Source organism: Miniopterus natalensis, chromosome 10, assembly GCF_054644295.1.
Source record: "Miniopterus natalensis isolate mMinNat1 chromosome 10, mMinNat1.hap1, whole genome shotgun sequence".
In the NCBI taxonomy this organism is placed as follows: Eukaryota; Metazoa; Chordata; class Mammalia; order Chiroptera; family Miniopteridae; genus Miniopterus; species Miniopterus natalensis.
Genome location: NC_142090.1, coordinates 41,006,915 through 41,021,923, shown reverse-complemented (window position 1 = coordinate 41,021,923; position 15,009 = coordinate 41,006,915). Strand labels below are relative to the sequence as shown.

At 37.4% G+C, this 15,009-nt stretch overlaps 1 protein-coding gene across 1 annotated transcript in view; it reads left to right on the top strand.

Moving 5' to 3' along the window:
• Positions 1 to 4,675, top strand: part of NME8 (NME/NM23 family member 8) — a 65,555-nt gene extending 60,880 nt beyond the window's left edge. Inside the window, exons 13-15 of the mRNA XM_016199137.2 lie at positions 2,862 to 3,013; positions 3,588 to 3,732; positions 4,438 to 4,675. Coding sequence (XP_016054623.2) covers positions 2,862 to 3,013; positions 3,588 to 3,732; positions 4,438 to 4,675 — 535 coding nt within the window. The remainder of the gene's footprint in view (positions 1 to 2,861; positions 3,014 to 3,587; positions 3,733 to 4,437) is intronic.
• Positions 4,676 to 15,009: the final 10,334 nt, after the last annotated feature.

The following is a 15,009-nucleotide window of genomic DNA, read 5'->3' as shown; positions in this document are numbered from 1 at the left end:
TGGATTCATATCATGAGCCCCAAACTACTTTCAAGGGAACCATTATAATTTCCTTTTGGACATAGGGTACAGGAACCACAGCTCTAGTTCAAGGGAGGTTCTCAGGATAGCTGTTTTTCCTGGGTCAGGAGTGGACTGCTATTAACTGGAGGCCCAGCCCTGTGTCATCCTGAATACTACCAAGGTTTTGCAAGAGAAGGCTGTGGGGTGTTTGGTTTGGAGCTTGGAATTAAGTGGTGGATACCCAGGCAAAAGCCAACTATTGGCAGAAATTCCTATCTTAGGAGAAATTCTTCTGAGAAGGGTGTGATGGCAGCTGTAGGTTCTTTAGTTGATCATAACATTTCAAGACAATAATGACTTAATATGTAGTCTGTAATTTGTCAGGAACCATTACTAAGCGTACTGATGAATCTTAGATATCAACTAAACTTTGTAAGCAATTTAACACATGATATATTACTTGGCACACAGGATGCACTCTGTAAATATTTTTTTATCTTAATTATTAGGTTTGCTATACCTGGGTGATGGGGATAGTATCTCATGCATCTCCATTCTTGGGATGGACATGAGCTGATTTGCAATTCACTTAAATTCTTTGTGCCAGTTGCAGGGTAGGATTCAATTCAGGGAAAGAAAGGCTCTCCCTTCAAGTGAGCAAGAATAGAGATACTCTGTTGGGCACAGCAAACTAGACACATGTTTACACAATAAATAACAGTACCTATGAAGCACCACTTATATAAAAGTTGAAATATTTTCTTTTGGGCAGGATATCTTCACTCTGACTTGTCCTGAATGGGCACATTTTACCCCTTATTTAGCCCTAATCACTTATGTCTTTGCTCCTGTACCAGAAAATAGATGTCAAGGATAATGTGGGTTGAACACTGTAAACAGTGTGAGCAGAGTCTTGTAGATCCTCTTAATGAAATGTAACGTAGAACTCAATGCATAACATTAGAGAGAGGAACTACTTTAGAAACAAAGCCTATGCCTGTAGGCACACTCTTTTAGCAATTGTGGTTCCAAGTGTGGAGGTAGTACAACAGGATGGAGACATTTTTTCCAGGTGAAAGCACTGACTGACTGACTCTTCCACCCCATTATTATTGTGAAGATTCCCATCCAGAGCCCTTGTGACCCCTATGTTGCCTCAAGCTCACAACTAATCCTGACCATTATATTTGATTGGTTCCCCTTTTCCAGTTTTCTTGGCTCTGCTCAGATCTTTCAGGTTGTTTTGGAAATAACTTTCAACAGAGCTCTGACCCTTTCCTGTACTCAGGTATCAGATTTGGCACTCTTCATTGCTCAGTCTGAAATATGGTCACTTGTGTAAAAGATAAATATAGTAACCCCTCTTTGCTATTCTTACACACACACATACTTTTTTCAATAATCATGTCTAACAGCATAACAGAGGGGCTTGTTGTAGCTCTCTGCCCTGAATGAAATAAATGCTGGTGATAGTTTAAGCTGTTTTTATCAGCCATTGTGCAAATTCCCCATCCCTGGCAATCACAGGCTCTTAGAGACTTAGGCTGCAAGTATCTACAAATCAGAGGTGTGAGAATAGTCAAGGCCTGAGTGGGAAGGTCAAGTTGGATAAGGCAAAAATGGGTCACTGAAACCAGAGAGGCAAGAAGAGAGTCTTAAAGCTGAGGATAGAAAGCCAAGTTTCCAGTGATGTCACTCTATTAACAGGAAGGGACGTTATTGACCATTGTTGGATTTCCGGGGTTGGCTGCTCAAGACTGTGTGTAAAAGGCAGAAAGTACAATGACCAGTGAGCATCTCCTCTCTTAAAATATATGTAGACAGACAGATAGATAGACGGATAAATAGAGACAGAAAAAGGGAAAACAACATCAAGGAACAACAATTGACTTAAGATATATATATATTTATCTATTGTACAGAAGCACAATAAATTTTTTAACCCAACGTGAATTTTCCAAGACCATCAACATCACTACTGCTTCTTTATACATGAAGCTGTCCTGTAGGCTCCTCTTTTGTTGCTGCTCTTGCTTACCAGGAAAGTTCCATTGCAGTTTCTCCTAGATTTAAAATTCATAATTTGGTATCTTTGGTATAGAGTCAAATGCCATCTCTAGTGCTTGATATACTATCGAATGATGAAAGAAGGGAAAGGAATATTTACTGAGAACTTAATATGCACCATATATTTCAAACACATCGTCAGATTACATCCTCAAAATTACCTTTCAAAATAGGCTTTATTATCATATTTGTATTTGAGACAACTAAAGCACAGAGAAGTTAAATAATATCTCATAGCTAGCAAGCAGTGCTATCAGGAGTCTATAGTTTGTGCTTTTGTCACTGCACTAGGGCAGCCATTTCTCCATTCACTGTTATCTGTCAATCTCCATTATCAGGGCTATTTAAATGCCCATGTCCTTTCTTTCTAAAGACTATTACATCCTTAGAATGAAGTAGCATGCCCTAGACAACTCTGTATTTAATTCCTTTTCCACAATGCTTAGAATAGGGATGAGTTGCTATTGCTTGATCATTTAAAAAAAATATGTTTGTTTGTTTTTATTGATTTCAGAGAGAGGAAGGGAGAGGGAAACAGAGACAGAAACATCAATGATAAGAAAATCATTGATCGGCTGTCTTCTGCACACCCTCTACTGGGGATCGAGCGTGCGATCTGGCCATGTGCCCTGACCAGGAATCGAACCGCGACTTCCTGGTTCATGGGTTGACACTCAACCACTGAGTGCCAGCCAGGCATGCTTGATAATTTGAACAGTTTATAAATAGTGCTACATTGTGTTATGTTATGCTATGCTATAACAGTTTTTAACTTGATTTCTTTTCCAAAGTTTATGCATACAATTTGCAATGGGAAGTTTGCCTGTCAACCAGTTGTATGGAAGTGATTCGTTAGAAGCTGCTGAAAGGGAAATACAGTATTTCTTTCCTCCTCAAAACACTTTAGCACTGATTAAACCTCATGCAACACAAGAACAAAGAGGTAAATATTTAAAAATAAAAGCCAATGTATATATTTTCTCCAAATTTAGTGAAAATTTTCAAACTACAGAAAAGTTGAAAGAATAATGCAATGAACACCTTCATCCCCAGAATGTAACCAACAAAGTTTAGGCTATGGGTGAGATTTTGACAAGATTTACTTTATTTAATTCCCTCAGTGGTTCCCTTCTACTTAAGGAAGAAGAGTTCAGATTGGCTCTCACCTTCAACTCATATCTAGCAAAAAATGTCTTGGCATTTGTAGCATGGAGATGAAAACATCTCTTCACTTTTAGCACAGGAGCAGATCCCCTCCTCTCCCACTTTTATAGTCCATATGATGTCTCAGGAGGTTCCTGGAAAATGGATCTCAGAGACTGAACCCCTACAATACATATTAAAGTTCTTCTGAATGCCAATCTGGTGCTTTTTAAGTTCATTTTAGTTTAGCATAGTTTTGGTTTTTAAAATCAGACCATGCAAGTAAAACTATTACTTTCCTTAGTCCAGTCTACTTGAACATTGAGCAAAAGTAGAGGCAACCTGCATGATTAGCAAATACCTGTTTTCTCTAGAGGAGATCTTCAACCTTATTAAAGAGGCTGGATTTGACATAACACACATGAAGGAAATACTGCTAAACAAAGAACAAGCTGACAAAATTTATTTTAAAATAACACATAAAGACTTTTATAAAGATCTACTGGAAGTGTTGTCTGAGTAAGTTTCTGATATATAGTTCTTTGCATTATAAAGTAGTACATGTTCATTGTAGAAAGAAAAAATGTAAAAATTAAATGAAACATTCCATCTAATCTCATTGATGAAAAGACACCTTATTAATGTTTTGGGTTCATTTTTTCTTTTTTCCTTCTTTTCCTTCCTGTCTTTCTCTCCTTCCTCCCTTCTTCTCCTTATTCTTTGTTTCCTTCCTTCCTTCCTTCCTTCCTTCCTTCCTTCCTTCCTTCCTTCCTTCCTTCCTTCCTTCCTTCCTTCCTTCCTTCCTTTCCTTCCTTTTTAAAAATGTAGGTCTTCACATTAGATATAGAGGTTGTCTGGGTTTAAATCCCTGTTTACCAATGTCCTTTATCTATGTTTTCTTATATGTAAAATGGGGATAAGAATAGTACCTATCTCAGGTTTGTGGTGAGGGCTAAATAATTGATACATTGGAAGTACTTGGAACAGTGCTAGGAATATATTCCTAAAATTAAACTACAGCATTTTTCTAGCACCAAAAACATCCTTTTGGGAGAGGGTTAAATGAAACAAATAAACAAAAAAGAAAACATTAAATCACATTAATAAGTACGAAGAACAAAGAAAAGCTCTCTGAATGAAGCTGTGGCATTCTGTCTTTAACCATGTATGCAATCCTCACAGTTGTAAATGGCCCAAGTTTTCTGAAAGCACTGTTATTTGCAGGGGTCCATCTTTGGTCATGATTCTGAACAAGTGGAATGCTGTTTCAGACTGGAGAAGATTGATGGGTCCCACAGACCCAAATGAAGCAAAGCTATTGTCCCCAGACTGTATTAGAGCCAAATTTGGAATAAATGTTTTGAGAAATATTGTCCATGGATCATCTAATGCTTCTGAGGCAATGGAGACAATTAATAGAATATTTGAAGACTTTGTTCCTGGGAATCCTGAGGAAAACTAAAGTACAATACCTCTTTCATAACTGTTATTTCCTTTTCTTTGGCTGTTACAGTGACTGGGTCTAGGACAAGGTTGTTTTGATCAGAACATTCCCCATGTTCCTAAATTAAACTATTTCTTGCCAGAAGTATTACATTGTTCCATAGCAGCCCTGAAGCCTCAAAACCAAACCTTGTAGATGCCAGGGACCTGGGAGATAGTGAGGCAAGCAAGATACCCTTGTGTTTGCAAGCCTTGGTCTCAAGCTGTTTGTGCCATCTCTTATGAAGTCCCTCTCCTTGACTCCCCTCCATTTCTCCTATTTGAATTGCCAAGATCTCATTCAGCAGCCTCAATTCTATTCACTAAGTGTATGGAAACTTGGAAACTAAAAACTATCTGTGTGTGATATATGATAATATAACAGAATACTAGAAATCATGAAGCAAAAGTCAGTCATTTCTATTCCTTGGCAAAGAGGTCCTTATTTGGGGAGAGATAGCTACATAATATATACGTGGATTGAGTCTGCTTAGTTGTTGATGGAAAACTTGAGAACTTTTCTATCCTGGGTAACATGGGAAATGGAGTGTAAGATAGGTGACTTCCCATCAAACCTAATTTTCTTCTTTATTTTCAAAGGGCAGTCTCACAAATGTACACATGTATGGCTCTGGATGCTGACTTGAATATGATCATACAAAATGCTCACATGTGGAGTGTTGTCACCAGCTTGATGAGCCAAATTGAGAATCCATCCCCCGAGCATAATGAGAAAACAATGTGAAATCCCTTCACACCCATCTAGGTTCCCCAAGGAGAGAACAGTACATTGTTCCCTTAATATTGTCATTTAGGCTATGATTTCTCCAGGTATAAGAACATTGTAGCAAAACATTAAATGCAAAAATAAAATTAAATTCTGGCATAGTACTGTTCATCCTATAAGTCTTATTCAATTATTGATAAAGCATGATTGTACAACCTATAAACATTTACATTGGGAAAATATGTATTGAAGTGTGGGTTTTTGGTTAATAGAAAACTAGTTGAATGGAATTTGTTACCTTCGGGGAGATGCAATCTAATGGGGAAACAAAACTCACAAAAACAGTATCTAATCATAACTACTGTAAGACAGTATGTTATTAAGCTTAACAGTGATGAATAACTTGGGCTGGGGAGGTTAGTGCAACTACATTCTGTTTATAGCATTTAATACAACATGATGTAGATCTTTGCTAACATTTGTATATCCCTCCCTTTTTAATGAGAGGAGCATTATGAATAGTATCAAGGACTTCAAATTAGTGTATAACTCAGTGCTGAATTAACAGACATGTATTCAATGGGTAGGAGCTTGAGAAGGTAAGAAATGAAATAATCTTGAATAAAGGGTAGGATTTTCAAAATCAGAAGTAAGGAAACAAGAAAGTGAATTTAGTTTTAAAAGTTTCTAAATAGGTATATCTTGATGTTTATACATATATAAGGACATTTTGCTGGTTGCTTTTTACTGTGCCTACTATACTATATCATATCATTTTGAGGGATAGTATTGTAGATCTGTTTTAGACATTCAAGAATCATTTGTTCAGCTCATGCTTTATGCTGGACACTGTTGCAGGGCTGAATACACACAGTTCTTTTCCTAAAGAAGCTTAGGATTCTAAAATCTGGAGATAAAGAATTAGGGGTCACCACAGAGTGCTTTGAGCAGATGCATGTAGCAGATTGAGAGGGGGCATGAGATGCAAACTACCCAGGCTGGAGGCACTACAATAATCAAAGTGGGAAGATGACAGCACTCTGTAGAAATGGTGAGTTAGCGATAAGGAGAATATCAGAGAATCCTTAAGAGGCTGCACTGCATCCACAGAATCTGATGATTCACTGCCACTCTACCAAATAAGTGGGAAAAGATAATGCTTCCTGGCTTGAGTAACTGAAGAAATGATCTAATCATCCCCAGACAGGGAACTCAGAAGAGAGAAGGAGGTCAGAAGGAAATACAATGAGTTCTGTTTCTCATGTTGGGAAGAAGACATCTGAGTTGAGAGTAAGTTAGGCCCTCAGTGTAGCAGAGTTAAGAAGGCTTCATTTGAATGTCATCAGCAAAATGGTAGAGCAGGTGGCTACAAGCTCCCATCCTTCCTAATGGACATTGAAAACATAAGCAGAAACTGTCAGAACAAACTGTGTCAGAGCTCTGGAAAACAATCAAAGGTTTACAGTAACCAAATGAATTCTGAATCAATAAAAGGACATCTTAAAAATGATATGAAAGCTTTGTGACATTTTTACTTGCCCTTGTCCTACCACTTCTCCAAATTGGTCACAGTCTTGAAGACTGCAGTCTGTGTTCTCAGCATAGGACTCTGGTGTCTGGTTCCAAAGAGAACAGAGCAGATATTACTAAATAGTTATTGTGTTTTTCTGCTCTAACCTGTCTGGAGGCTACCTGAAGGTTGACACAAAGCACATTGAAAACAAGGATGAAAACATATACTTGTACACCAATGTTTACAGCAGCATTATTCATAATAGTTAAAAGATAGAACACTCAAGTGTTCATCAACAGAAGAATGAACAAATACGGTGTATAAATACAATGGACTATTATTTAGCCATAAAAAGTAATAAAGTATAGCTACAAAATAAATGAATCTTGAAAACATGCTAAATGAAATAATCTAGACACAAAAAGACAAATATTGTATGATTCTCTTTATAAGAGGTACCTAGAATAGGCAAATTCATAGGGACAGAAAGTAGGCTAGAGGGTACTAGGGGCTGGAGGGAGGGAGAAATTGGGAGTTATTGCTTAATGGGTAAAGAGTTTCTGTTTAGGGCGATGAAGCATTTTGGAAATACATTGTGTTGATGGTTGCAAACAATGTGAATGTAATTAATACCACTGATTTATACACTTTAAATGGTTAAAATGATAAATTGTATATTTTTATGTGTTTTACTATATGTTATTATTATTACCATATATATTTTTCTACTAAAAATGGTTAAAAATCATATAAGGAAAAACAGTTCCTCAGGGAAACATAAAAATCCTTCACAACAGAGTTCTCCAAAACTCCTCCTAAAATGACACAGAATTAAGCTAGTCTTATGAGACATAAAGAAAATATGATCCTGACATCAAAAATCCTTAAATAAAAGTAAGCTTTTAATAGTTTCTTGAACAGATACCAAATAAAGAAAATTTTTCCAAAACAAAACAACAATAACAACAAATTCCTAAAACTCCTCATTGGGCATCTCTGTCCCCAGAGTCCCCTTGGACCCTGCAGCTCCTTCCCCACACCATTGCCTACTCCCTTCCCACTCTCTATCTTTCAGTAATTATTTGCGCAGTCAGTCCTATTGTCTTTCTCAGCTCCTTTCAGCAATTCTGAATCTTTGAAAGGATCTGATGAAAAGTTGTGGCTACAAGTAAATAGTTTTAACCCTATCAGAAGAGTTTGTTCATTAACTTATTGTGTTGTAAAATTCTTGTTAATTGCTTGTTTGCTCAATCAGGCAGTACATATAGGTAAAGAAAAGAGACAGCCTCCCAAGTTCTATGATTATATTGCATGTGAGGAATTTGTATGAAAAAAGGAAACTCATAACTGCTTTAAAATTAGCATGTAGCTTTGTAATGTATCTTAAGTGTATTCTTTATTTTCCTAGAAAGTTTTTATTTTTATTGAATTTTTTAATAAGGTGATATGGGTTAATAAAATTATATAGATTTCAGGTATGCAATTCTATAATATATCATCTGTTCATTGTATTATGTGTTCAACTCAAGTCTCCTATCACCATTTGTACCCCCTTTACTCTCTCCTACCTTGTCCCACCCCCCCTTCCCTCTGATAATAACATACTGTTGTCTGTATCTATGAGTTGTTGTTTTTTGATTAATCCCTTCTCCTTTTTCATTCAACACCATGCCCAATGCTTCCTCTCTGTCAGCTGTCAGTCTGTTATCTGTATCTATGAGTCAGTTACTATTTTGTCAGTTTACTCTTTTCATTAGATTCCACATATAAGTGAAATCATATGGTACTAGCCATACCCTGCTGAAAAACCTCTCACCCTACCTTGTGGAGTTTCTACATCCTGAGGCTCATTAAGAGACTGATAACAATCAGCCACCCCACCCTGTGGAGTTTCTACAGCCTGAGGCTCATTAAGAGAATCAGATCAATCAATCTGCAGGTAGAGGCAGACTTCAGAGTGCTTTGAGTCTTGGCCTGATCTGCTTCTGGACCCCAGCCTTGGAAAAACAGACTTTGGACTTGTCTAACATCACCCAGTCCAAACACAGGGAACCTCAAGCTGTGGGTTGTTGATAGCTCCAAATAAGGTACTCAAGGCCAGTCACAAATAGTGTCTGACATTGGCCTGCATCAGAGGCCCTCCAAAAAGACTCAGAGTCCTAGCAGACCTACCTAAAACATAGAAAAAAATCCAAATAGGCAGCCAAAATAGGGACACACAAAAAACAACCAAAATCAAAGAACGAGAGAAGTCTCTAGAAAAAGTGCTAAATGAAATGGAGATAAGCAATCTATCCGATATAGAGTTCAGAATACTGATTGTGAGGATGCTCAACAGCATGAAAAAATATGGAAACTCTGAAAAAATGGCCATCTGTATGTCTTCTTTGGAGAAGTGTCTCTTTAGGTCTTTTGCCCATTTTTTAATTGGATTATTTGTCTACCTCTCACTGAGTTGTATGTGTTGTTGGTATATTTTGGAAATTAACCCCTTATCAGGTGTATCGTTGGCAAATATGTTCTCCTAAACTGTGGGTTCCCTTTGCATTATTTGATGGTTTCTTTTGCTGTGCTGAAGCTTTTTATTTTGATGTAGTCCCATTTTTTAAATTTTTTCTTTGTTTCTCTTGCTCTAGGTGATGTACCAGCAAACATATTCCTATGAGATATGTCTGAGATTTTACTGCCTATGTTTTCTTCTAGGATTTTTATGGTTTCCCAACTTACATATAAGTCTTTTATCTGTTTTTACTTTATTCTCCTGTAATGTGTAAGTTGGTTCATTTTTTTGCATATACCTGACCAATTTAAACAACACCATTAATTGAAGAGACTGTCTTTACTCCATTGTATGTTCTTGCCTTATTTGTCAAATATTAATTGACTATAATGGCTTGGGTGGATTTCTGTTTTGTTTCATTGACCTATATGCTGATTCTTGTGCCAGTGCCTGTCTGTTTTTATTACAATGGTTTTGTAGTATAGCTTGATATCTAGTATAGTGATCCCTCCAACTCTGTTCATTTTCTCAAGATTTCTGTGGCTATTTGGGTCTCTTTTTTGTTTCATATAAATTTTTGGAACATTTTTTCTAGTTCTGTGAAATATGCTGTTGGTATTTTAATAGGAATTGAGTTGAATCTATAGATTGCTTTGTGTAGTATGGCCATTTTAATGATATTAATTCTTCCAATTTATGAACATGGTGTAGTCTTCCACTTCTTTGTATCTTCCTCTATTTTTTTTTTTTTTTCTCAGTGTTCTGTAGTTTTCTGAGTACAGGCCTTTTATGTCCTTGGTTAAGTTTATTGCTAGATATCTTATTTTTTTTGTTGCAATGGTAAATGATTTTTTTTTTTTAGTTTCTCTTTCTGAGTGTTTATCATTGATATATAAAAATGCCATTGATTTCTGGATGTTAATTTTGTATCCTGCTACATTGCCAAACTCATTTAGAAAGTCTAGTAGTACCTTGGTGGAGTATTTAAGGCTTTCTATGTACAGTATCGTGTCATCTGCCTTAAGGACAGTTCTACTTCCTCCTTTCCAATTTGGATGCCTTTTATGTTTTCTTGTAGTCTGATTACTATGGCTAGGATTTCCAGTACTATGTTGAATAAGAGTGGTGAAAGTGGACATTCCTGTCTTGTTCCTGTGTTTAAGGGAAATGACCTTAGTTTTTGCCCATTGAGTATGATGCTGGCTGTATGTTTGTCATATATGGCCTTTATTATATTGAGGTATGTTTCCTCTATTCCCACTTTGCTGAGAGTTTTTATCAAAAATAGGTGCTAGATTTTGTCGAATGTTTTTTTTTGCATCTATTGACATGATCATATGATTTTTGTCCTTCGTTTTGTTTATGTGATGTAGCATATTTATTAATTTGTGAATATTATACCAGCCTTGCATCCCCAGAATAAATTCCACTTGATCATGGTTTATAACCTTTTCAATGTATTGTTGGATTTGAATTGCTAAAATTTTGTTGAGGATTTTAGCATCTATGTTCATCAGGGATATTGGCCTGTGATTTTCTTTCTTTGTAGTGTCTTTAACTGGTTTTGGGATTAGGATAATGCTGGCCTCATAAAAGGAGTTTGGGAGTTTTTCCTTCACTTGAATTTTCTGGAATAGTTTGAGTAGGATAGGTGTTAATTCTTCTTTGAACATTTGGTAAAACTCATCTGTAAATCTGTCTGATCTCAGACTTTTGTTTGCTGGGAATTTTTTTTATTTTTATTACTGCTTCAATTTCATCAGCTGTTATCAGCCTATTCAGGTTTTCTGAATTTTTCTGATTCAGTTTTGGAAGTTTGTATGTTTCTAGGCATTATCCATTTTACCCATGTTGTCCAGTTTGTTGACATATAGTTGCTCTTAGTATTTTCTTACAATCCTTTGCATTTCAGTGGTGTCAGTTGTTTTATTGCCTCTTTTATTTCTGATTTTATTTATTCAGGTTCTCTCCCTTTGTTTCTTAATGCATCTGGCTAAAGGTTCATCAATCAATCTTATTTACCTTTACAAAGAACCAGCCCTTGGTTTCATTGATCTTTTGTATTTTTTTTTTTTTTTTAGTTTCTGTGTCATTAATTACTGCTCTGATCTTTATTATTTTCTTCGTTTTCCTTCCTCTGGGCTTTTATTGTTATTCTCTTTATAATTCTTTTAGTTGTAGTGTTAGATAGTTTATTAGGCCTTTTACTTGTTTTGAAGTATGCCTATAATGCTATGAACTTTCCTCTCAGGACTGCTTTTGCCATGTCCTATAGATTTGGGGTTGTTTTGTGTTCAGTTTCATTTTTTTCCAGGAAGTTTTTGAGTTCTTCCTTGATCTCATTGGTAACCCATTCATTGTTTAATAATATGCCATTTAGCGTCCTTGTGTTTGAATGTTTTTGATTTTTTCAATATATATTTTTCCCTTTAGTTTCATGGCATGTGTTCCAAGAAGATGCTTGATATGATTTCAATCTTCTTGAACTTGTAGAGGCTTCTTTGTGCCCTAACAGGTGGTCTATCTTTGAGAATGTTCCGTGTGCACTTGAGAAGAATGTTTATTCTGATAAAATGTTCTTTAAATGTCAATTAAATCCACTTAATCTAGTGTGTCATTTAAGATCTCTGTTTTCTTATTAATTTTTTTCTGGATGATCTATCCAACGGCGACAGTGTGGTGTTAAAGTCCTGTACTATGATCATGTGGCTGTCTATCTCACCCTTAAAGTCCACCAAGAATTTTTTATATATTAAGGTGCTCCTGTATTGGGTGCATATATATTTATTATGGTTATATCCTCTTGTTGGATTGATTTATTTAATATTATGTAGTTACCTTCTTTGCCTCTTGTTATTGTCTTTATTTTGAAGTCTATTTTTTCTGGAATAAGTATTGCTACCTCAGCTTTTTTTTCATTTCCATTTGTATGGGATTTTTTTTTTTCTTCATCTTTTCACTTTCAGCCTTTGTGAATCTTATGCTCTCAGGTGGGTCTCTTGTAGACAGCATATATATGGGTGATATTTTTTTATCCATTCAGCTACCCTTTTGATTGGAGCATTTAATCTGTTTATCTTTAAGGTTATTGTTAATATGTACTTATTTAACTCCTTTTTTTTTTCTTCCCCCTTTATGCCTATGTACCTTACTCTCTATAGTTGTTCTTCTTAAAGCAGTCCTTTTAGCATTTCTTGCAATGTTGGTTTGGTGGTACTGAATTCCTTTAGCCTTTTCTTTGTGTGCCTGGGATGCTCTTTATTTAACCTTCAATTTTGAATGATAACCTTGCTGGGTAGAGCAGTTTTGGTTACAGGTTCTTGCTTTCTATTACTTTGAGAACCTCATGACAATCCCTTGTTGCCTGAAATGTTTCTGTTTAGAAATTTGCTGACAGCCTTATGGCAGCTCTCTTGTAGGGCAGTGATTATCTCTTTCTTTTGGCTCTTAGGATTCTCTCTTTGTCCTTAATATTTGCCATTTTAATTATGATGTGTCCTGGTTTAGGGTCTCTTTGGGTTCATCTTGATCTGGATTCTCTGTGCTTCCTGAACTTGTGTAGCTTTTTTTTTTTTTTTACCAGGTGAGGGAAGTATTCTGTGATTATTTCCTCAAACAGCTTCTCTACCTCTTGCTTACTTTCTTCTCCTTTTGATATCCCTATGATGTGGATGTTGTTATGTTTCATGTTTTCCCAGAGTTCCCTTAAACTATCCTCGTTCTTTTTAATTCTTTTTTTCTTTTTGTTGCTCTGTTTGGGTGTTTTTGTCTACCTTGTCTTTCAAATCACTGATTCTATCCTCCACTTCATCCAGACTAATTTAATTCCTTTCAATGTGTTTCTGATGTCAGATATGGTATTCTTTATTTCCAACTGGCTTTTATTTAGAGTTTCTATCTCTTTCTGCATGTTGATGTAGTTGTCATTGATTTCTTTGTAGTTCTCATTAAGTTGTTTGAGTATTCTTATAACCAATATTTTAAACTCTAAGAAATTGCATGTTTGCATTTCATCTAGTTCTTTTTTGGTGATATTTTCTTTTCTTTCATTTGGGGGTTGTTTCTTTGTTGCCTCATTTTAGCTGCCTCTTTGCTTTTGTTTCTATGTGTAAGCTAGAACTACTATGACTCCCTGTTTTTATGGTGTGGCCTTATGTAGTATGTATCCTATAGGACATGGTGGTATAAAGTCTCCTTGAACTCCTGAGCTGAATGCTCCAGTAATGTCCCTTGTGTGAGTTATGTGGACTCTCCTATTGTAACTGGGAGCTGATTGTTGTTGGCCTGTTCATGGATGGGATCGACTTTCACTTCACAGAATTGAACTTAGCAGGATGGGGCCAGCTGGAGATGGGAGTTCTTCCTCCTTTAGATTGGGGTGACACAAAACCTCAGACCTCCTGTGGCGAGCTAGCTGCTTGCCTTTTAGCTCAGGAGAGCCTTGTAAAAAACCTTGAGGAGAGGCTTAGAGGGGGTTGCACCAGATGAGCCTGCTCTGGGATATATCCTCTTTCTCCTGTGAGGCTGCACCAACAGGGATGTTCCAGCTGGGCTTGGAGGAAGAGAACAAGACTTCCCCCTCCACTTGGGGTGTCACCAGCCCTTGGGAGGAGAAAGTGAGCTGCTTGCTTCCTTCTTTCTCTGTAGTGATCTGCCAGAAGTCCTGTTGGAATGACCTGAGTGAGTCAGGTCCAAAGTCTAAGCTCTGCTGTGCCCTCTTCCCCAAGTAGATATGAGATTAGCATGGTGTGGCCAGCAGAAACTGGAAATGCTGGTCTAATCCACTCTTTTATTTAGGTGGTGGAGGTCCTTAGCCTTCAAGAAGGGAGGTAAGTGCTCTCCTTTAAGCTCCATGCCAGAGCTCTGGAAGGGAGGCTCCTAGGAGATGCACCAGATTCCAAAGTTCTGATTTGTGACCCCTATTCCCTGTGAGACTGCACCTGCAAGACAGTTCAGGTGGGACTTGGAGTAATAGATCAAAGCTGTCCCCTCCACTTGTGGTAGTACTGGCTTTTGTAGGGGGTGGGAGAGCTTGTCAACTCCTCTCTCCTTGCAGCTCACTGTCAGAGGCTCTGATGTTGACCACCAAGGGGGTAGCTCCAGATGCCTGTTCTGACCTGCAATTCCTCCCCCCTTTTAGTTTGCATTTGGCTGATGGTGCCAACTGGTTATGGGAATGCAAATCCCAGTGGCCCCTTGTGGGTAATGCAGGTCCTCAGCCCTCAAGAAGGTAGCTAGGAGCTTGCCATATAGTTCAGGGTCACCCCATCAGAGCTCTTGAAGGGAGACTCCTAGGGGATCACACCAGCTTTCACAATTTTGATTTATGACCCCTTTTCCTAGCGAGTCTGCTCCTGCAGGATGGTGCAGGTGGTTTTTGGAGTGATAAATCAAGGCTGCCCCCTCTGCTTGGGGTTGGACTGGCTCTTGTGGGTGGAGTAGAGAACTTGTCATCCCCCTCTATCACTGCAGTTCACTGCCAGAGGCCTTGGTGAAGGCCTCTGAGGGGGGCTCCAAAGTCCCAGTTCTGGCTTGCACTTTGTTCCTGCTGTGGATCTGTGCTTGGATTGCAGT